The sequence below is a fragment of the Sarcophilus harrisii genome, chromosome 4 (genome assembly GCF_902635505.1).
Source record: "Sarcophilus harrisii chromosome 4, mSarHar1.11, whole genome shotgun sequence".
NCBI lineage: Eukaryota > Metazoa > Chordata > Mammalia > Dasyuromorphia > Dasyuridae > Sarcophilus > Sarcophilus harrisii.
This window is the reverse complement of record NC_045429.1, coordinates 286,587,751-286,612,617: the sequence shown is the minus strand read 5'-3', so window position 1 is coordinate 286,612,617 and position 24,867 is coordinate 286,587,751. Positions and strand designations below refer to the sequence as shown.

The following is a 24,867-nucleotide window of genomic DNA, read 5'->3' as shown; positions in this document are numbered from 1 at the left end:
ATGGCAAGGATATCAGTGTCACTGGACCACATGGAAGTAAAATATAACAAAACTAGAAAAGGAGTTGTAGTGTGGAAGACAAAGACATGATTTTATATTTGTTGCAGAAATGGTAGGTCCTCTGTAGTTTATTGCATAGTAGGGTGACATGTTCAGATCTTTAGGAACATTATTTTATGATGAATGAATCTTGGACCAGAGTAGGGTGAAATGAAGCAGGGGATCAATAGGCTATTTACTTCCATTCTATCTTTTACTTTTTTGTGAACTTCATATCCATGGATAAGGTAATAAGGCAATGGCAGTTTTAGAAGAAAAAATAAAGAAGGAAAAAATCACACAACTATTCTGACTAAGTGTACTATAAATTTATGCAATGCACTCTCAACTGGGCCTTCAGTGCTGTTAGTTTGCTACTACTATGCCTCCCTTATCAACTCATCATTTCTGCCTCCATAGTGGCTCTTCGAAACCATTTCATCCTCACACCTTCCATAGCTTTTCCTCCTCCAACTATACCAATTGAAAACTTTGCCTCCAATTTTATAGAAAAAAAATGAAAACATTCACTCATTTCATTCTTTTAATCTCTTTTTCATCTCTTATTGCTCAGATGTCTTCTGCTACTATCTCCACTATTACCCTGTCTCACATGAAAAAGTGGCCTTGCTCATTTCCAATGCTGACCTCTCTACTTGTTCTAGTGATACTATCCTGTCTCCTTCTGTGTGGCCCCCTTAACCCTATTCTTCCACTTTCAATCTTTCCCTGTCTACTAGATTATTCTCTACTGCTTACAAACATGCTTACATCTTCCCAAACCTAAAAACAAACAAATACAACTCTCACGTCATCTTTCCAGCCCAGTAACTATTGTCCTGTATCTATTCTTGTAGCTATTTACAACAGATTCCTCCACTTTTCCTCTCATTCTCTTCTTAACCCCCTTAAGCCAGCTTCCAACCTTATCATTCCACCAAAACTGCTCTCTCCAAAATTGTTAATGATTTCTCACTTACCAAATTCTCATTTTTTCTGTTCTTTTTTTCCTTGACCTCTCTTTGATACTCTTAATTACTCTCTACTTCTTGATATTCCTGTCTCTCTAGTCTTCAGTACTCCCTCTCTCCTGTTCTTTTCTCCTCATCTAAGCATTTCTTTTATTTTTCCTTTATCAGATACTCTTCCAGTTCACATCCTTTAACGATAGTTAAAGGTTCTGTTTTAGATCTTATTTACTTCTCCTTTTATGCTACTTCACTTGGTGATTTCATCATCTTCCTTGAATCTAATTATCATCTCTTTGTTCATGATTCTCAAATCTATCTATCTTGCCCCAAACTCTCTGGTGACCATTAATCTCACATCACTAAATATGTTTCATATATCTTAAATTGGATGTGCAATAGACATCTTAAACTCAACATGTCCAAAATAAGACTCATTTTTCTCTCTAAAACCTCTCCCCATACACACCTTCCCTATTAGTGTACAGGACAACAGCATCCTCTCAAATCATTAGGCTTACAGCCTAAGGGTGGACTCCTCACTTTCTCTCATCCCCATAACCAATCTATTGTCAAGGCCCGTTAATTTCACTTTTGCAGCATCTCTCTAATTATAGGGCATCTTACTTCTTTCTTTTGGCATTGCCACCACTCTAATGCAGACTTTCATTATCTCATGCCTTGAGAACATCAAGCTATTGCCTACTACCTAGCTCCAATCTCTCCCCATTTTAATCTATTCAGCCACTAAGTGATTTTCCTAAAGCACACGTCTATTCATGTCATCCTACTCCTTAGTAAATTCCAGTGATTCCCTACCAGAAACAAATATAAAATGCTGTTTGGTATTCTGTACTCTCTGATCCAGGAACATTGACTTCCTGGCTATTCCATGAATAAGATACCCTATCCCTTGGTTCCTGGAATTTTCTATAGCTGCCCCTCCTCCCCCATACCTAGAATACTCTTCCTACTCATCTCACGTACTGACTTCCCTGGCTTCCTTTAAAATCCTTAAATCCTATCTTTTAATAAAAGGCTTCCTTAATCCCTCTTAATTTTAGTACCTTCTATCTGTTCATTATTTCTTTTTTGTCCTACATATAGGACATTGTAATTTTTGTTCGTATATTGTAAATTTTTGTTCGTATATTGACTACACATTAGATTGTAAGCTTCTGGAGGGAAAGGATTTGGGTGTGTTTTTTGTTTATGCTTTTTAAAAAAATTCTCAGTGCTTAATGCCACACCTAGCATATAGTGGGTGCTTAATAAAATTTGTTGGTTGATTTATAAAAGGGACAAGATATGCAGAATCTGTGGTTATTGGAGGAGTTTGCTAACATGGGGAGGTCCTAAAGCTTCAGTGGAGCTGATCCTGTGGTTACCCAGAATGCATACAGAAAAGCCCACTCAGAGATGGTATTAGTGTATGGTAATGATATTATAACTTAGCATAGATTCACCCAAGGATAGCAAGAAGAAAAAAAAGGAGCTGTGTAGGTATCAAATTGAGAAAAAAATTGAGATTTTCAATCCAATATCTTGTTCTGTATACTATTGGTGCCACTTTCTTATTGGCTGATTTTTGTGTTATGTTTTATAGTTACTATCATGTAATTACAGAATATACTGGCCTACCCTTTGTTCTAGTGACACCCATGATAAATTATTTCTATAGGGTTCAGTTAAGGTGGGCTGGAGTAACAATTGGAATCTCATCAATACCCTTGACAGTAACAAGTTTAGAAGAGGAGAAGGTTGTAGAGAAAAGATAATGAGTTCTGTTTTATTCTATTTTGAAACTGTTTAGTTTAAGATGTTGATGAAGGATATCCAGCTAAGATATATTTACAAATTCAAGAGTGGAACTTAGGAGGAAGGATAGGAGTAGACAAATATATTTGAGAATCATCTGTATAAAAATAATAATTGAATTCAAGTAAGGTGATGAAATGACTAGGAGAAATAGTTCAGAGAGAGAAGAAAAGAGGACCCAGGACAGAGATGTTAGGGGATACTCATGAGTGAGAGTACTGTTGATGAAGATCCAGAAAAGAAGCCTGAGAATGAATAATCTGGAGAGAACTAGGAGAGTGCAATGTCATAAAAACCAGAAAAAAAAGAGTGCCATACAGAATGATGTAATTCTCAGTATGAAAGGTTACAGATGCAGTGGTTCTCAAAGTATGGTCTAGAGAATCCTGGGGATCTCTGAAACCTTTTTAGAGGGTCCAAATTCAAAAATAGTTTTTATTTCCAATATGGTAAATGTCTATAAATATAATTCAAATAAACAAAAAACTCTTTGAGTAATTTTTAATAGGATAAAGATACTGAAAACAAAAGTTTGAGAACTGGTTGCAGAGGAATCAAGGATTGATGTTGTTATTGCTGTTATTTGTCCTTAGTTCTTGAAGAAGACCATGATATCAGGAAGGTGATGCCATGACATGCAAGTGAATTGGATTTGAATAAGGGAGGACTGGGCAAGGTCACCTTGCCCTCCAGAGTCATCTGGGGACAGTGGCAAAAAATAGATCAAGATGACTGGAGATGGCCCTGGATGAAATGGGAGACTTTGACCTTTTTAAGCTAAGGCCTTCAACAGGTCTCAGTTTGACTGAGGCCTCATCCATTCAGTTATCCCAAGATATCTTTAGAGATGAACAAAAAGATTTTTTTTAATATTTTAAGAGTATTTGTAGGTAAGGATATGATACTCTATGTGAAAAGAAAGAAAATCATTACTATTTACATTTGATTGGAGTCTATCAGAACCCAAACAATGACCACTTGGGGCTTTGTCCAGGACCTATTATTAGCCAATGAGAATCAGATTAGTTTTGGTTTAAGACATGGTTCTTAGGAAGGAAATCTAGCAAATAAACCCCAAGATATCTTGGGAGGGTTCCAAGGTGCAAAAGAGGAAAAAAAATGCTTTTAAGAGCATCTTTTGGTAAAGGATGATACCCTATGGATAGAGAGAGGGAAGGAAGAGAGGAAAGAGAAGGAAGGGAGGAAAGAAGGAAGGAAGGGAGGAAAGAAGGAAGGGAGGAAGGAAGGAAGGGAGAGAGAGAGAAAGAGAGGAAGGAAGGAAGGAAGGAAGGAAGGAAGGAAGGAAGGAAGGAAGGAAGGGAAGAAGGAAAGAAGGGAGGGAGGAAGGGAGGAAGAAAAGTTATTTTTTTGGTTGAGTTCTGTTTTATTATGTTTTTAACCTGTTTAGTTTAAGATGCTGATGAGGTATATCCAACTGACATATAGACAGTTACAAATGCAAGACTGACACTTAGGAGAAAGAATAGGATTGGACAAGTAGATCTGAACTCTGGCCAGATTTCTTTCTGAAGGACCATGCCTTAAACCAAAAACAGTTTGATTCTCATTGGTCACCAATAGATCCTGATCCAAGTTCCATTTTGTCATTGTTTGGGACTCAGACTGAATTTAAATTGCAATCATTTCTGCTTTGGCTGGAAACCCTGAGTTCTTCTCCCAGATTCATTCATTAATTTAGATGTTTTTTGGACTAGGTGAAAGAGATGATTCTTTGACTCAAATGCTATCTAGCCTTAATCATGAAATCAAGGATAAGGACTGAGAAAAGGCATTAGAATTGGTTATTCAAAGATCAGTGGTAATTAAAAAAAAAAAAAAACCAGTTCCACTTGAAAGATGCCAGTCACTTTTTCAGGCTGCTGAGCAGTTTAGGCTAGAAATCTCCTAGTCATCCTGAAGAATACTGAGGAGCATTTCCAGGATTTAGGAGCTAAGTCTGGAGAATTAGCTGGAATTATTTCTACTTATTTAACTCTGATGGAATAAGAGGAAGCATAGGATTTACTTCAGATTACTCAGAAACCATTGTAATGAGAACATTTTTACTAGAAGCAAAATCCAGGAACTGACCCTTTGTTATTTTATGTCTCAGAGCATATTAATTGCTGGAGGTGAGTTTCAAAAAATACAAAAACAAAATACAAAAAAATACACAAAATCCATTGTTGTAGGAAGTGAATTATCAGTGGAACTCCAATCACCATGATACCTTGGAGAGCCTACCTCATGCTTTCCTAGCTTACCTCATGCTTTGTTTTACCAACCACAATCCCATAGAGGGTGGGAAGGAATGAATAGGATAGCATATAAGTTTCACATCAAATAAATGAAAGTTTAGTCAGTTCAAGTAACTAACCTGATGACATCCAACAAGCAACTAACAAAACCAGACACAAGCCCAGGTCTCTCTGACCTGAACATTAATCTCATGTTCTATGGCCAGGCCTTTGTTTTATCTTCTCAAGGATTACTTGATAATATAATAATAACTATCTGATAACTATTTTATCACATGCAATATATAAGAAGAAGCAATAAGTCTACTGAAATGATACCTTTATTTGACATTTGATCTCACAACCTTATAGTTTTATTTTTCTCAGTGCTGTATCCCCATGATAATCATCCATTCTAACAAGTGTTTCCTCCAGATTGCAACCAAAAAGATACTTGAAAGTGCCAAAATGTGGACCAGCAACCAGAGTTCCCTGGAAGGCTTTGTTCTCCTGGGCTTTTCTGACCGCCCTTGGCTGGAGAAACCATTATTTGTTATCTTTCTGGTGGCCTATATATTTTCTCTCTTTGGCAACATTTCCATAATACTTGTCTCTCACCTAGATCCTCAACTTAACAGCCCAATGTATTTCTTTGTCTCCAATCTTTCCCTCTTGGACCTCTGCTATACTACTAGCACTGTCCCACAGATGCTTGTCAATCTCTGGGGCCCAGAGAAAACCATAAGTTATGGGGGTTGTGTTGCTCAACTCTATATTTTCTTGGCCTTGGGCTCAACTGAGTGTATCCTTTTGGCCATAATGGCCTTTGACCGCTATGCTGCCATTTGCAAACCCCTCCACTATCCAGTCATCATGAATCAGAGGCGTTGTGTGCATATGGCAGCTGGAACATGGTTTAGTGGATTTGCTAATTCCCTGGTTCAATCAACGCTCACAGTGGTGGCCCCAAGGTGTGGGAGGAAAATTGTGGACCACTTCTTCTGTGAGGTGCCTGCCCTACTGAAATTAGCCTGCATTGACACTCATATAAATGAAGCTGAACTCAATGTACTTGGTGCTCTGCTGCTCTTAGTACCCCTTGCTCTTATCTTAGGTACCTATGGCTTCATTGCACAAGCAGTAATGAAAATCCGTTCAGCTGAAAGCCGTTGGAAAGCCTTTAATACTTGTGCCTCCCATCTATTGGTAGTCTTCATGTTTTATTTTACAGCCATTAGCATGTATGTCCAGCCCCCTTCCAGCTATTCTCACAATCGGGGCAAGGTTATGGCCCTCTTCTATGGAATTGTCACACCCACCCTCAACCCTTTCATTTACACGTTGAGGAACAAGGATGTCAAGGCTGCTCTAATGAGAGCACTGACAAAGGAGTTTTGGGTCAAAGCAAGGTAAATAAAATTAATAGAATTTAAGGACAGTGTTGGACATTTTTGCCTTTTAGGGCATATATATGGAATTGAGGGATAAAAGATAGGATCACAAATATTAAAGACCATAGAAGAAAATAAAGAGAAATAATTCTTTGTACTATACCTGTATAGATAACTCTGGGAGATCATTTGTATTTGTTGCTTAATTTTAATATGGTTTTATTCTGAGTACTGTTTCTATTCACCTTTCACCACTCCAACATTAGACTTAAAAGTCCTTCAGGAATTTAATTTGACTCATATTTATTACCTATAGACCATTAGGTGACAAGTTGGAGAGTTCTCCCACTGAAGTCAGAAAATTCTGCATTGTAAGTCTGCTCTGTGTAAATTCTTATCTGTAAAATGAAGATACTAATAACATCTACTTCATAGAACTGTTGTGGGGATCAAATGTGATCATATATGTAAAGTTATTTACAAATTCTAAAGGGCTATACAAATAGTGAATAGATTTATTATTATTAAGCACATGCTACATACCAGATATTGTTTTGGGTCTGCCTTAAGTGCTGAGATATGGGCATTCACCATTAATTGAAGCCAAGATCTTCCATTGCATCTGGGGCCATTTCCAATCATCCTGATCTTGCTGCTGGACATGAATGGCTCTGGAATCAAGAGAGGGGGACTGATGACTTTTCATAGTTCTGCCTCACTTAACTCCAGTTAACTTGCAAGTCAAAACATCACCTTCCTGATATCATTTAAGGACCAATAAAAGAATTGTGATGATATTGAGGAAATGATGTAAATTATAGCTCTTGAGGAAAATATTAGCATGTGTAATTAGAGAATAGGAAATTTTTTTTAAAATAAGACACACGTTCCAAAACAGTGGGTTCTCAGAAAAGCAAAAAGCCCGAAGTAGAATGCAACAATATAGAGGCAGAAGAAATATTAAATTAAGAAAAATAAGTATAAATAGTTGAAAAGAGGAAACAGAGACAATCAGAATATAGATCTTCCAGAAACAGGAAAAAAAACAGGAGGATCATCAGGAAAACCATATGAAAATTGGCTTGAAACGTTAGAAACCCAAAAGCATATAACAAATCATCCAGTTGATAAATGATAGAAGGATATGAACAAGCAGTTTTCAGATGAAGAAATTAAAGCTATCTATAGTCATATGAAAATATGCTCTAAATCACATTAGAGAAATGCAAATTAAAACAACTCTAAAGTACTACTTCACATCTATCAGACTTAGCAAGATGGCAAAAAAAGAAAGTGATAACTGTTGGGTATTCCAAAAAGCAAAGATATTTTTAAGTTGCAAAATAACATTCTGCAAAGTTAAGACTAATCATAAAATTAAAGTTGAACATTCTTCAGAGCAGAGGAAAAAATATGTTCATCCTTTCAAAAGAACTTTGAGGTAAATGGAACATTCAACATGCAAACTAACTAAAGAGGAAAATGTGTTTAGACAACAATGAAAGACTAAGAAATTAAATATATAATGTTCATATGGTTATGATATGCAAGGTCATGAGTATGGATGTGAAAACTTTATTTCCTTTTATCATAAAAAAATTGCACATAATCTGAGACAATGAGAACATAAAGACATCAGTGAATAAAAGAATCCAAGAAGCAAAGGATACAAGGAAAAATAACAAGACACAAAATAAAGAGAAAGGTAAGAAAAAATAAATATTTAAGGGAAAATATCATTCTTTCATTAGTAATTCAACATTACTGATAGTGGGACAATGCAAACCCCTCCAAACAGAAGAAAGACTGGTACAGAAAGTCTCAAAGAAAAATTGATAAATACCTGGAAGGCAAAATTTTTTAAAATGCTTATTTTTGAGCTAGTAAGAGAACAGTGATAGGAACTTAGAACATTCTTATGGGATGTGTGGACTGGAGATCACCAGAAGAAAATAAATATTTTAGCAGCAACATGAAGTGATTCCACAGAGACTGGATAGAATTATATGTGGATCTTACAGTAAAGTCAGTTGGTGGAGTAAGGCATTGGGCACTTAAGAACAATTTCTCCAGGCTAGATTCTTGCCACTACCACCCAATGGCAGAGGCCAGGGGGAAAAACAGAAAAGGAATGGAATTCTGGAAATTCATTAGTTCATAGAGAGTTTAACAAAAGGATAAATATTTAAAAAGCTCTTCAAGAATTTATGGGCCAGATACACTTTGATACAGCAGTGCCACTACTGGGTCTATATCCCAAAGATATCATAAAAGAAAGGAAAGAACCTACATGTACAAAAACACTTTAAGCCACTCAATTGGAAATTGAAATCATCAATTTTGGAATGGCTGAATATGTTATAGTATATGAATATAATGGAATATTATTGTTCTATAAGAAATGATGAGTAGCCTGATTTCAGAAAAGCCTGGAAAAACTTACATGAACTAATACTGAGTGAATTGAGCACAATCAGAAAACTGTACACAGTAACAGCAAGATTAAGTGATGGGTAATTATGATAGACTTAGCTCTTCTCAGAAATAGTGATCCAATACAATTCCAATAGACTGTTGATGGAAAATGTCATCTGTGTCCAGAGAGGTAATTATAGAGACTGAATACAAATTGAAGCCTACTGTTTTTCACTATTGTTTTAAAATGATTGTATATGTATATACATATATACATTTCTACATCAGATTGCTCACTGTCTTGAGAGGAAAGGGAAGAGAGGGAAGGAAAAAAATCTGGAATTCAAAATCTTACAAGAAATCAATGTTGGAAAGTATCTTTACATATAATTGGAAAATAAAATATTATTGGGGGAAGGGATTTATGCCAGGAAAGAAGGAGAAAGAGAATGAGAAGAAAGCAGAAAAAGAGAACAAAGGCAAAAAGGAGGCAGAAAAGGAGGAGAAGAAGGAGGAAAAGGAAAAGTACAGAAACTCAAGGAAGAGCTTTAATGATATTAATGTGTGGCCTGATTGGAAGCAAGAGCACAGTCTCTCTCCCAGGAAGTCCTGATAGATAACCACAGAGAGCACAAGGAAGGATCATGAAACTAAAATCCACATAAGAGTAACTAGATTCTAATATAAACTAGAATAAAAAGAATTAAGAAAAAGCATAGAGCATTTCTTGTAAGGAGCCCCTCCAAATTAATGTCACTAAAATCAAAAGAATGGAAAAGGAATGGGGGAGGGGCTGGAGTGGAGAGTTAAAAAGGATGTAGTTCCAAATTTTTATGTGAGCCAGTGCTCTTGAGCTTTAAAAAGGAGAGTAGGAGAAACTGTTGACTAAATTAATGAATGAATAAGTGAGTAAATGAATTGTATTCAAAGGACTGAAAGAGGTACCTAAACCAGGTAGGTTGAAGACAAAAAAAGAAAATTATAGACCAATCTCCCTAATGAACATTGATGAAAAAATCTTAAATAAAATATTAGCAAAAATATTACAGAAAATCATCCCCAAGATAATACACCATGACCAAGTAGGATTTATACCAGACATGCAGGGCTGGTTCAATATTAGGAAAACTATTAAATTAATTGAATATATCAATAACCAAATTAACAAAAACCATAAGATCATCTCAATAGATGCCTAAAAAGCATTTGATAAAATCCAACATCCATTCCTATTAAAAACAACTAGAAAGTATAGGAATAAATGGACTTTTCCTTAAAATAATCAGTAGCATCTATTTAAAACCATATGTAATGGTGATAAATTAGATCCATTTCCAATAAAATCAGGAGTAAAACAAGGTTGCCCACTATCACCATTACTATTCAATATTGTATTAAAAATGCTAGCTTTGGCAATAAGAGTCGAGAAAGAGAATAAAGGAATTAGAGTAGGTAATGAGAAAACCAAACTACCACTCTTTGCAAATGATATGATAGTATATTTAGAGAACCCCAGAGATTCTACTAAAAAGCTATTAGAAATAATCCACAACTTTAGCAAAGTTGCAGGATACAAAATAAATTCACATAAATCCTCAGCATTTTTACCCATCACTAACAAAATTCTTCAACAAGAGATACAAAGAGAAATTCCATTTAAAATAACTGTCGATAGTATAAAATATTTGGGAATCTATCTGCTAAAGGAAAGTCAGGAATTATATGAGCAAAACTACAAAACACTTTCCATATAAATAAAGTCAGAGCTAAACAACTGGAAAAATATTTAGTGCTCTTGGATAGGTTGAGGAAATAGAACAACGATGACAATACTACCTAAACTACTCTATTTATTTCGTATCATACCAATCAGACTACCAGGAAACTATTGTAATAACCTAGAAAAAATAACAACAAAATTCATCTGGAAGAACAAAAGATCAAGAATTTCAAGGGAGCTAATGAAAAAAAAAATCAAATGAAGACAGCCTACCTGTACATTATCTAAAACTACTTTATAAAGCAGTGGTCACCAAAACCATTTGGTATTGGGTAAGAAATAGACTAGTTGATCAGTGGAATAGGTTAGGTTCACAGACAAAATAGTCAATAATTATAGCAATCTAGTGTTTGATAAACCCAAAGACTCCAACTTTTGAGATAAGAATTCACTATCTGACAAAAACTGGATAATTGGAAATTAGTATGTCAAAAACTAGGCATTGACGTACACTTAACTCCATACACCAAGATAAGATCAAAATAGGTTCATGATCTAGGCATAAAGATAGAGATTATAAATAAATTAGAAGAACATAGGATAGTTTATGTCTCAGAGCTGTGGAGGAGGAAGGAATTTATGACCTGGAGATCATTATTGATCACAAAATAGAAAATTTTGATTATGTCAAGTTAAAAAGTTTTTGTACAAATAAAACTAATGCAGACAAAATTAGAAGAAAAGCAATAAACTGGGAAAACATTTTTACAGTTAAAGGCTCCAATAAAAGCCTCATTTCCAAAATTTATAGAGAATTGATTCTAATTTATAAGAAATCAAGCCATTCTCCAATTGATAAATGGTCAAAGGTTTCCAGATGAAGAAAAGGAAACTATTTCTAGTCATATGAAAAGGTGTTCCAAATCATTATTGATCAGAGAAATGCAAAATAAGACAACTCTGAGATATTACTATATACTTGTCAGATAGGCTAAGATGACAGGACAAGATAATGACAAATGTTGGAGGGAATGTGGGAAAACTGGGCCATTGATGCATTGTTGGTGGATCTGTGAACAGATCCAACCATTCTGGAAAGCAATTTGGAACCATATTCAAAAAGTTATCAAACTGTGCATACCCTTTGATGCAGCAGTGTTGCTAATGGGCTTATATCCCAAAGAGATATTAAAGAAGGGAAAGGGACCTGTTAGTACAAAAATGTTTGTGGCAGCCCTTTCCATAGTGGTTAGAAACTAGAAATTGAATGGATGCCCAGGGATAATGGCTGAGTAAACTGTGGTATATGAATGTTATGGAATATTATTGTTCTATAAGAAATGGCCGGCAAGATGAATACAAAGAGGCTTGGAGAGACTTACATGAACTGATGCTAAGTGAAATGAACAGAATCAAGAAATCATTATACCATTCAACAACAATACTATATGAGGATCAATTCTGATTGAAGTGGCTATCTTCATCAATGAGAGGATCCAAATCAATTCTAATTGATCAGTAATGAACAGAACCAGCTATACCCAGCAAAAGAACACTGGGAAATGAGTGTGGACCACAACATAGCATTTATACGCTTTTTGTTATTGTTTGCTTGCATTTTTGTTTTTCTTCCCAGGTTATTTTTACCTTCTTCCTAAATCCGATTTTTCTTATGCAGCAAGATAACTGTATAAATATGTATTCATATATTGTATTTGGCATATACTTTAACATATTTAATATGTAGGAACTACCTGCCATCTAGGGGCAGGGGTGGAAGGGAGGAGGGGAAAAGTTGGAACACAAGTTTTTGCAAGGATCAATGTTGAAAAATTACCCATGCATATGTTTTCTCAATAAAAAGCTATTTTAAAAATCTCACAATGAAAATTAGAATGGGGCAAATGGAAGTTAATGACATTAACATCAAGAATCAGTCAAATAAATGAAAAAGAATTTTTAAAAATGGGAGAAAATGTAAAATACTTCATTGGAGAAACAGTCAAAAAGAAATAGATCCAGGAGAAATAATTTAAAAATTATTGATCCACTTGAGTACTATGACCAAAATAAGAGCCTAGATAGTATTTTTCAAGATACAATCAAGGAAAATTAACCTGGTATACTAGAACCAGAGGGGGAAGTAGTCTTGAAAGAATCACTTCCAGAAACAGATTCCATGAGGCAAACTCTAAGAAATAGTGTGGCAAAACTCTAGAACTATAATCTCAAGAAAAGGATTCTGCAAGCTGTCAGACAAAAACAATTCTAGTACAAGGAGCAACAGTCAGGATTAACAAGGATCTGGCACCTTCTACAATAAAGGATCAGAGGGCCTGGAATACCATATTCCAAAAGACAAAGTACCTGGGATTACAACCCAGAATTACTACCCAATGAGATTGAGCATTATTTTTCAGGGAAGTAAATGGATTTTCAATGAAGTAAGAAGCTGTCAAATCATTTCTATTGACAAAACCAGAACTAAACAGAAAATCATAGAACTCAAGTGAAGCATAGAACGGTAAACAGGAGAAAAAAAATATATATATATGTATATATGTGTGTATGTGTAATTAATTATTTAAAGGTTAAGCTGTTTACATCCCTAGATGGTAAAATGATATCTGTAACTCTTGAGAACTGTATCTGTTGTTGAGACAATTAGAGAAGGTATACAAGGATGGAGCGTGTGGATATGAATAAATTTGATGTGAAGATATCAAAAAAGAAACATTAAGGGTGGAAAAAGGTTTATACCTGGAAAAGAAGGGGAAGCAAAATGGGACAAATTACATCACATGATGATGTAAGGAGAGGGGGATTAGCATTGTCTGAAGCTGAATCTCATCGATTTTGACTTAAAGAGGGAATAACATAAATACTCAGAAACTTATCTTGCTCTATAAGGAAATAGGAGGAGAAAGGGGCAAGAGGGACTGGATAAAAGGGAGGGCAAAAACACTGGGAGAAAGGGGTGAGAGAAGTGAGGAGAGGAGATAGAAGGAAAAATAGTTTGAGAGTAGGGTGAGTTAAAACAAAACAGTTCTAAAGAGGTACAGGAAAGCAAGAGAGAACAAATGTATATATAAGAGAACAAAATAGGATGGAGGGAAATGTGGGGCTGATAAACATAAATGTGAACATGAATGGGATTAACTTTCCCATAAAATGAGTGAATAGCAGAGTGGATTGAAAAACAGAATTCTATTGCTTACAAGAAACACATTTGAAACAGAGAGGTACAGGCAGAGTAAAAGTAACAGGCTGGAGCAGAATTTATTACGCTTCAGCTGAAGCAAAAAAAAAAAGAGAGAGAGAGACAGCAGGGGTAGTGATTCTGATCTCAGATTAAGCAAAAGTAAAAACATATCTAATTAAAAGAGAATAGGGAAAACAACTACATCTTGTTAAAGGGTGTCATAGACAAGTAGTATCAATACTAAATGTATATACACCAAGTGATACAGCATAGACATTCTTAGAACTAGAGGAAGAAATAGATAGCAAAATTATTCTAGTGGGGGACCTCAACCTTTCCCTTTCAGAATCAGACAAATCTAACCACAAAATAAATAAGAAAGAAACTAGGGAGGTTAGAAAAGTTAAATATGATTGATATCTAGAGAAAATTCAACAGGGACAGAAAGGAATACAACTTTTTCTCAGCAGTTTCTACGTAGAAACTGACCATGTATCAGGTCATAAGAACCTCACAATCAAAAGCAAAAAGGCAGAAATAGTCAATGCTTCCTTTTAACAATGCAATAAAAATTACATTCAATAAAAGACAAGAAAAAGATAAATAGACTTAAAATCAATAAGAAATTAAATAATTTAATTCTAAAGAATGAGAGGGTCAAACGACAAATCATAAAAACAATAATTTTATCCAAAAGAATTACAATAATGAAATAATATATTAAAAATTTATGGGATGCAGCCAAAGCAGTTCTTAGGGGAAATTTTAGAGCTCTAAATAGTTACTTTAAAAAAAATCAAGAAAAAAATTCCCAATTAAATATCAAATTGGAAATTTTGAAGATCAAAAGAGATTACTAAAATTGAAACTAAGAAAACTGTTGAACTAATTAATAAAACTAAGAGTTGTTTTTATGAAAAAAAAAACAAAATGGATAAACCTTTGATTATTTTGCTTACAAAAGGAAAAAATTAATAAATTACCAGCATCAAAAATGAAAAGGGTGAACTTACCACCAATAAAGAGGAAATTAAAGCAATAATTAGGAGCTATTTTGTCCAACTGTATGCCAGCAAATCTGACAATCTTATTGAAAATGATGAACATTTACAAAAATATAAATTACCCAGATTAATAGGAGAGGAAATAATTACTTAAATGTTACAATTTTAGAAAAATAATTTATAAAAAAATTTTATTTGATTTTTTTTAGTTGAATGCCTAATTCATTGATTTCTTCTTTCTCTATTTTATTCATGTAACTATTTAGAGATCTAAAATTTCCCCTAAGAACTGCTTTGGCTACATCCTATAATTAGAAAAATAATTTAGAAAAATTTCTTTTAGAAAAAGAAATTGAACAAGTCATTAATGAACTCCTTAAGAAAAAATCTCCAGAGCCAAATGAATTTACAAGTGAATTCTACCAAACATTTAAAGTACAATTAATTCCAATAGTATGTAAACTATTTGGGAAAATAGATTAAAAAAAGGAATCCTGCCAAATTCCTTTTGACATAAATATGGTATTGATACCTAAATTATAAAGATCCAAAACAGAGAGAATTACAAATCAATCTCCCTAATGAATATTGATGCAGAAATTTTAAATAAAATATCAGCAAAGAGATTACAGCAACTTATCAAAATAATAATACACTATGATCAAGTGGGATTTATATTAGGAATGCAGGGCTGATTCAGTATCAGTAATACTATTGCTATAACTAATCACATCAACAACAAAACTAACAGAAATTATATGACAATCTCAATAGGTGCAAAAAAAGCTTTTGACAAAATACAGCACTCAATCCTATTAAAAACACTAGAGAGAATTTGAATAATGGCAGTCTTCCTTAAAATAAGTGACATCTATCTAAAACCATCAGCAAGCATTATTTATAATGGGGACAAGTTAAACAAATTCCTAACAAGATGAGGGGTGAAACAAGGATGCCCATTATCACCACTATTATTCAATATTATACTAGAAATAATAGCTTTAGCAATAAGAAAAAAATTAAAGGTATCAGAAAAGGCAATGAGGAGAGAAAACTATCACTCTTCCCAGATAGAGAATTCTAGAGGATTATTCAAAAACCTATTTGAAACAATTAATAGTATAAACAAACTTGCCGGATAGAAAATAAACCTATAGAAATCATCAGTATTTTCTTTATATTTATATATAACACAGCCCAGCAGCAAGAGATAGAAAGAGAAATTCCATTTAAAATAATTGCAGACAAAATAAAATATTTATGTGTCTACCTGCCAAGACAACCCATGAATTAAATAAATACAATTAAAAAATATTTCTCACACAAATGAAGTCAGGTCTAAACAAGTAGAAAAATATCAATTGCTCATGGGTAGGCCAAGGAAATATTTTAAAAATGGCAATTCTACCTAAATTCATCTACTTCTTCAGTTCCATACCAAACTGCCAAAAAAATTTTTATAGAGCTAGAAGAAAATAATAATACAATTTATCTGGAAGAACAAAAGGTCAAGAATATCAAGGGAATTAATGAAAAAAAAACTTTGTGTTTTGTTGTGATGGTGGCCTCACAGTACCAAACCTAAAACTCTGTTATAAAGCAGCAATTATCAAAAACATTTGGAAGTGGCTAAGAAATAGAATGTTGGATCAGTGGAATAGATTAGATACACATGACTATAGTAATCCAGTATTTGGTAAATTCCCAAACTCTAGCTTCTGGTATAAAAACTCACTATTTCACAAAAATTGCTAGAAAAACTGAAAAATAATATGTCAGAAACAGCATAGACTTACATCTTATAGCCCATACCAAAATAAGGTCAAAATGAGTACATAATTTGGGTGTAAAGAGTGATACCATAAGCAATTTAGAAAAGCAAGAGATAGTTTACTTATCAGATCTTTGAAAAAGGGAAAATTTTATACCCAAAGAAGAACTAGAGAACATTATGAAATGCAAAATGGACAACTTTGATAACATTAAATTAAAAAGGTTTTGCACAAACAAAACCAACTCAAACAACATTAAACTGGAAGCACAAAGCTGGGGAAAATTTTTTACAGTGTTTCTAATAAAGACCTTATTTCTAAAATATATAAACTGTGTCAAGTTTATAAAAATACAAGTTATTCCCCAACTGAAAAAAAAATGGTCAAAGGGCATGAATAGACAATTTTCAGATGATGAAATAAAAGGCATCTATAGTTATATGAAAAATGCTTTAAATCACTATTGACCAAAAAAAATGCAAATTAAAACAACTCTGGGATACCACATCACACTTTTCAGATTGGTTAAAATGACAGGAAAAAATAATGATAAATGTTGGAGGGGATGTAGGAAAACTGAAAAACTAATACTTTGTTGGTGAAGTTGTAAAATGTCTAACCATTCTGGAGAACAATTTGGAATTATGCCCAAAGGGATATATATATGAATTGTACATTCCCTTTGATACAGCAGTGCCCCTTCTGCTGCAAAAATGTTTGTAGCAGTTCTTTTTGTGGTGGCAAAATAAAATTGGAAAATGAGTAGATGCCCATCAATTAGGGAATTTCTGAATAAGTCATAGTATATGAAAGTAATGGAATGTTATTTTTCTATTTAAAAAAACGAACAAGCTGATTTTAGAAAGGTCTGGAAAGATTTACATGAATTGATCCTGAACAAAATCAACAAAAGCAAAAATATAATACACATGTAAAAAACACAGTAATACCAAAATTGTGTGATGATCAACAGTAAAGTCTTGGTTCTTCAAATGGGTCAGTGATTCAAGGCAATCTCAATAAATTTTAGATAGAAAATATCATCTGCACCCAAAGAGAGAACTATGGAGACTAAATGCAAATCAATACATGCTATGTTCACTTTATTTTTTCTTCTTCTTCTGGTTTTTTTTTTTTTTGGTTGTGCTTTTTCCCATTTGTTCTGATTTTTCTCTCCCAACAAACATAAAGAAATATTTTTTTTAATTAATGTACTAGAAAAAGTATATATATACTAGAAAAAGTATAACTAGAAAAAGTAAAACAAACAAAAGGGGACATGGATAGTAACAGAATAATAATAAGGGACTTTAATATTCATCTCTCAAGGCTGGATAAATCTAAGAGAAAGAAAAACAAGAAGAAAAATATAAAATTGAATAGATGATAAGCAAATCTAGATTTGACATAGCAATGACTATTTACAAGCATACTTTCTGTTGATCTTACCATTACAAAATTAATTGTATGGTCAATCAGTTTGTTTATATACTTTACAGCCAAACGTGGAGAAGCTCTATATACAGACAAATCTAGTTAAAACAAAATCTAGAACTGATTATGACATTTGACAAGATTCCAACTTAAACTGAAGAAAGTAGAAGAAAAAAATTAGACAATACAGATATGACCTTTTTAATAACCCACTTTATGAATATGAAATGGAGATGATGAATAGATTTTGGAGATTAGATTCGGTAGTTAAAGTACCTGAAGAGAACTATTGACAAAGGTTTGTGATAATGTATAGGAGGTAGCAACAACAACACCAACAACAAAAATTCCAAAGAAAAAGAAGAGCAAGAAAGCAAAATGGCTGTTTTTTTAAATTATACCTTTTTATTGACAGAACATATGCATGGGTAATTTTTACAACATTGTCCCTTGCACTCACTTTTGTTCCAACTTTTCCCTCCCCGCCCCCCACCTCTAAATGGCAGGCAGTCTTATACATGTTAAACATGTTAAAGTATAGCCTAGTCACAATATATGTGTGCAGATCCATACAGTTCTCTCGTTGCACAAGAAAAATTGGATTCAGAAGGTAAAAATAAATGGGAAGAAAATAAAAATGCAAGTAGTCCACATTAATTTCCAGTGTTCCTTCTCTGGGTGTAGCTGATTCTGTCCATCATTGATCAATTGGAACTGAATTAGATCTTCTCTTTGTCGAAGATAGCCACTTCCATCAGAATACATCCTCATACAGTATTGTTGTTGAAGTGTATAATGATCTCCTGGTCCTGCTCATTTCACTCAACATCAGTTCATGTAAGTCTCTCCAAGCCTCTCTGTATTCATCCTTCTGGTCATTTTTTACAGAACAATACATCCCATAACATTCATATATCACAATTTACCCAACCATTCGCCAATTGATAGGCATCCATTCATTTTCCAGTTTCTAGCCACTATAAAAAGGGCTGCCACAAACATTTTGGCACATACAGGTCCCTTTCCCTTCTTTAAGATCTCTTTGGGATATAAGCCCAGTAGCAACATTGCTGCATTAAAGGGTATGCACAGTTTGATAATTTTTTGAACATAATTCCAAATTGCTGTCCAGAATGGCTGGATCTGTTCACAGCTCCACCAACAATGCATCAGTATCCCAGTTTTCCCACATCCCCTCCAACATTCGTCACTATCTTTTCCTGTCATCTTGGCCAATCTGACAAGTGTGTAGTAGTATCTCAAGTTTGTCTTAATTTGAATTTCTCTGATCAATAGTGATCTGGAACACCCTTTCATATCAGTAGAAATGGTTTCAATTTTATCATCTGAAAATTGTCTGTTCATACTCTTTGACCATTTATCAACTGGAGAATGGCTTAATTTCTTATAGATTAGAGTCAATTCTCTATATATATTGTAAATGAGCCTTTTTATTATGATGATGATGGTGACTTTTTATTGACAGAGCATATGCCTGGGTAATTTTTTACAACATTTTTCCTTGCACTCACTTCTCTTCCAACTTTTCCCTTTCCTCCCTCTACCTCCTCCCCGGATGGCAAGCAGTCTTATACATGTTAAATATGCTATAGTATATACTAGATACAATATATGTGTGCAGAACTGAACAGTTCTCTTGTTTCACAGGGAGAATTGCATTCAGAAGGTAAAAATAACCTGGGAAGAAAAACAAACAAAAATGCAAACAGTTTACTCTCATTTCCCAGTGTTTCTTCTCTGGGTGTAGCTGCTTCTGTCCATCATTGATCAATTGGAATCTTCTCTTTGTTGAAGATATCCACTTCCAGCAGAATACATCCTCATACAGTATCATTGTTGAAGTATATAATGATCTCCTGGTTCTGCTCTTTTCACTTAGCATCAGTTCATGTAAGTCTCTCCAAATTCATGCTGCTGGTCATTTCTTACAGAATTATTATTCCATAACATTCATATACCACAATTTACCCAACCATTCTCCAATTGATGAGCATTCATTTAATTTCCAATTTCTAGCCACTACAAAGAGGGCTGCCACAAACATTTTTGCACATACAAGTCCCTTTCCCTTCTTTAGTATTTCTTTGGAATATAAGCCCAGAAGTAGCACTGCTGGATCAAAGGGTATGCATAGTTTGATAAATTTTTGGGCATATTTCCAGATTGCTTGCCAGAATGTTTGGATTCGTTCACAACTCCACCAACAATGCATCAATGTCCCAGTTTTCCCACATCCCCTCCAACATTCATCTTTTCCTATCATCTTAGCCAATCTGACAGGTGTGTAGTGGTATCTCAGAGTTGTCTTAATGTGCATTTCTCTGATCAATAGTGATTTGGAACACTCTTTCATATGAGTGGAAATAGTTTCAATTTCATCATCTGAAAATTGTCTGTTCATATCCTTTGACCATTTATCAATTGAAGAATGGCTTGAGGAAATGAGTTCTTTATCAGAACCTTTCACTATAAAAATCTTTTCCCAGTTTATTGCTTCCCTTCTAATCTTGTTTGCATTAGTTTTGTTTGTATAAAACTTTTTAATTTGATATAATCAAAATTTTCTATTTTGTGATCAATAATGATCTCCAGTTCTTCTTTGACCACAAATTCCTTCCTTCTCCACAAGTCTGAGAGGTAAATTATCCTATGTTCCTCTAATTTATTTATAATCTCGTTCTTTATGCCTAAATCATGAACTCATTTTGATCTTATTGTGGTGTATGGTGTTAAGTGTAGGTCCATGCCTACTTTCTGCCATACTAATTTCCAGTTTTCCCAGCAGTTTTTGTCAAATAGTGAATTCTTATCCCAAAAGTTGAGGTCTTTCGGTTTGTCAAACACTAGATTGCTATAGTTATTGACTATTTTGTCCTGTGAACCTAACCTATTCCACTGATCAACTGGTCCATTTCTTACCCAGTACCAAATGGTTTTGGTGACCGCTGTTTTACAATATAGTTTTAGATCAGGTACAGGTAGGCTGTCTTCATTTGATTTTTTTTTCATTAGTTCCCTTGAAATTCTTGACCTTTTGTTCTTCCACATGAATTTTGGGGTCTGTAAAATAGTTTCTTGGGAGTCTGATTGGTATAGCACTAAATAAATAGATTAGTTTAGGTAGTATTGTCATCTTTATTATATTCGCTCAACCTATCCAGAAGCACTTAATATTTTTCCAATTGTTTAAATCTGAAAATTTATTTGTTTGGAAAGTGTTTTGTAATTTTGCTCATATAATTCCTGACTTTCCTTTGGTAGATAGATTCCCAAATATTTTATGCTATCAACAGTTATTTTGAATGGAATTTCTATTTGTATCTCTTGCTGTTGGAGTTTGTTGGTGATGTATAAAAATGCTGAGGATTTATGTGAATTTATTTTGTATCCTGCAACTTTGCTAAAGTTGTAAATTATTTCTAATAACTTTTTAGTAGAATCTCTGGGGTTCTCTAAGTATATCATCATATCATCTGCAAAGAATGATAATTTGGTTTCCTCATTTCCTACTCTAATTCCTTTAATCTCTTTCTCAACTCTTACTGCCACAGTTAGCATTTTTTTTCATTAATTTTTTTTTTTATTTAATAGCCTTTTATTTACAGGTTATATGCATGGGTAACTTTACAGCGTTAGCAATTACCAAACCTCTTGTTCCAATTTTTCACCTCTTACCCCCCACCCCCTCCCCTAGATGGCAGGATGACCAGTAGATGTTAAATACATTAAAATATAAATTAGATACACAATAAGTATACATGACCAAAACATTATTTTGCTGTATAAAAAGAATCAGACTCTGAAATATTGTACAATTAGCTTGTGAAGGAAATCAAAAATGCAGGTGGGCATAAATATAGGGATTGGGAAGTCAATGTAATGGTTTTTAGTCTTCTCCCAGAGTTCTTTCTCTGGGCGTAGCTGGTTCAGTTCATTACTGCTCCATTGGAAATGATTTGGTTGATCTTGTTGCTGAGAGAGTTATCACTTCTAATACAATATTGAATAGTAATGATGATAGTGGGGAACCTTATTTCACTCCTGATCTTACTGGGATTGGTTCCAGTTTATCCTCATTACATATGATGCTTACTGATGGTTTTAAATAGATGCCACTGACTATTTTAAGGAAAAGTTCATTTATTCCTATGCTCTCAAGTGTTTTTATTAGGAATGGATGTTGGATTTTATCAAATGCTTTTTCTGCATCTATTGAGATGATCATATGGTTTTTGTTAATTTGGTTATTGATATAGCCAATTATGCTTTTTACCTTACTCTGTATGTATTGCCTTGTTTCAAGCGTGTTTTTGTAAACAACATATTATAGGATTCTGGCTTTTAATTCATTCTGCCATCTACCTTTAATTTATGGGGGAGTTCATCCCATTCACATTTATGGTTAAAATTACTAATTTAGTATTTCCTGCCACCTTGTTAACTCTAGATTATGCCTTTCTCTTTCTTTTCCTTCTTACTTCCCTCCCCAGTATTAAACTTATGAGCATCACTTGCCTCACACAACCCTCCTTCTTTAGGATCCCTTCCCCTCCTTAGAATCCCTCCCCTTTTTTTAAACCTTTCCCTTACAATTTCTATATTCCCTTCTATTTGGCTTACCGCTTTCCTTTTCACTTTTCCCCTCCCACTTTTCAATGAGTTGGGCGAAGTTTTTCTGTAAATCAAATATGTCTAATATTTTTCTCTTTAAGCCAATTCTTATGAGAGTAAGATACACACTATATTCATCCCCTCCTTCTTTCCCTCAGATATAATAGATTTCCTTTGCCTCTTCATGAGATATAGTACTCCCACTTTGAAAAATGGCTACTTAATGAAACTTTACAAATACCTGAAGAAAGGAGGAAAGGAAAGAAAGAAAGGCATACCCAACTTAATACAGAATTCCAGGGAATGAAGGAAAGAGAAGATTTTCTTAAATAAACAAAGCAAAGAAATGGGGAAAAAACAAAAAAAAATTTGGGAAAATAACAGATTTCTTAAAGAAAATTAGAGATATCAAAGCAAAATTTCATGTAAAATTGGCATGATGAAAAAATGGCAAGGATTTAACAGAAGCAAAAGAAATTAAGAAGAGGTGACAAAAATATAAAAACAATTACACAAGATAGATTTTAACATCAAATTATGGTGGTGTAGTTACTACTGTGGTGATCTAGAACCAGATATCCTAGAGAATAATGTCAAATGGGCTTTAGGAAGTTTTGCTAACAATAGGACTAGTGTATATAATCAAATTCCAGCTAAGCTTTTTAAAACCCTAAAAGATGATGCTGTTAAAGTACAGCACTCAATATACCATCAATTTTGGAAAGTAGAACAGTGGACCCTGTATGTTCCAATCTTAAAGAAGGGCAATGCCAAGGAATTTTCAAATTACTGAATAATTACACTCATTTCAAACACTAGCACGCTAAACTTTAGCAGTATATGAACTGAGAATTACCAGGAGAGCAGGATGGTTTTCTTTTTTTTTTTTTTCTTTTCTTTTTTTTTTAATTTTTTTTATTTTATTTAATAGCCTTTTATTTACAGGTTATATGCATGGGTAACTTTACAGCATTAACAATTGCCAAACCTCTTGTTCCAATTTTTCCCCTCTTACCCCCCACCCCCTCCCCCAGATGGCAGGATGACCAGTAGATGTTAAATACATTAAAATATAAATTAGATACACAATAAGTATACATGACCAAACTGTTATTGTGCTGTACAAAAAGAATCAGACTCTGAAATATTGTACAATTAGCTTGTGAAGGAAATCAAAAATGCAGGTGGGCATAAATATAGGGATTGGGAATTCAGTGGAATGGTTTTTAGTCATCTCCCAGAGTTCTTTCTCTGGGCGTAGCTGGTTCAGTTCATTACTGCTCCATTGGAAATGATTTGGTTGATCTCATTGCTGAGGATGGCCAGGTCCATCAGAACTGGTCATCATATAGTATTGTTGTTGAAGTATATAATGATCTCCTGGTCAGAGCAGGCTGGTTTTCAAAGAAGCAGAGGAACTAGAGACCAAATTGCCAACATTCACATAACCTTCCAGGAGGCAAAAAATAAACACATCTATTTCTGTTTCATTAACACTGAAGCCTTTGAGTATTTAGATCTCAACAAAGTGTAAAACCTGTATGGAGGCTAGGAAGCAACAGTTAGAACTAAACATGGAAGCAACTAGTTGATTTAAGATTGGAAAAGGAATATAAAAAGATTGTATATTGTCATTTTCTTTATTCAACTTATATGGAGAGCATGTCATTTGAAATACCAACTTGGATGAATAAAACCTTGGAATTAAGATTGCCAGGAGAAATATCCATAATCTCAGATATGCAGATTCTCTGGTGACAGAAAGTGAATAGGAATTAATAACTCTGATGGTGAGGGTAAAAGAAGAGAGTGCCAAAGCTGGCTTGAAGCTTAACATAAAAAAAAATTGTGATCTTGGCAACTGGTCCCATCACTTCCTGGCAAATGAAGGGAATTGGTAGTGCTAGAGAAGACTTTTGAAAATTCTTGGACAACAAAGAGATTAAATCAGTCAAATAACTTTGGTTGCATAATGAGAACAAAGGAATCATTGGAAAAGACCTTAATACTGGAAAATATTGAAGACAAAAAAGAGGATAACAGAAGATAAGAAAATAAATAGTATTGTTAAAACAATGAATATTAATTTGGTCAGACTTTCAGAGATAATGAAGAATAGAAGGGCCTGATGAAAAAGTTATCAAACTGTGCATACCCTTTGATCCAGCAGTGTTTCTACTGGGCTTATATCTCAAAGAAATCTTAAAGAAGGGAAATGCATGAATGTTTGTGGCA

At 34.0% G+C, this 24,867-nt stretch overlaps 1 protein-coding gene across 1 annotated transcript; it reads left to right on the top strand.

The window, feature by feature from the left end:
* The first annotated feature begins 5,530 nt into the window (after positions 1-5,530).
* LOC100914388 (olfactory receptor 2B2-like) lies at positions 5,531-6,475 on the top strand. Its single transcript, XM_012548853.1, has one exon. It carries the CDS (start codon positions 5,531-5,533, stop codon positions 6,473-6,475), a length of 945 nt encoding a protein of 314 aa, XP_012404307.1.
* The last annotated feature ends 18,392 nt before the right edge of the window (positions 6,476-24,867 follow it).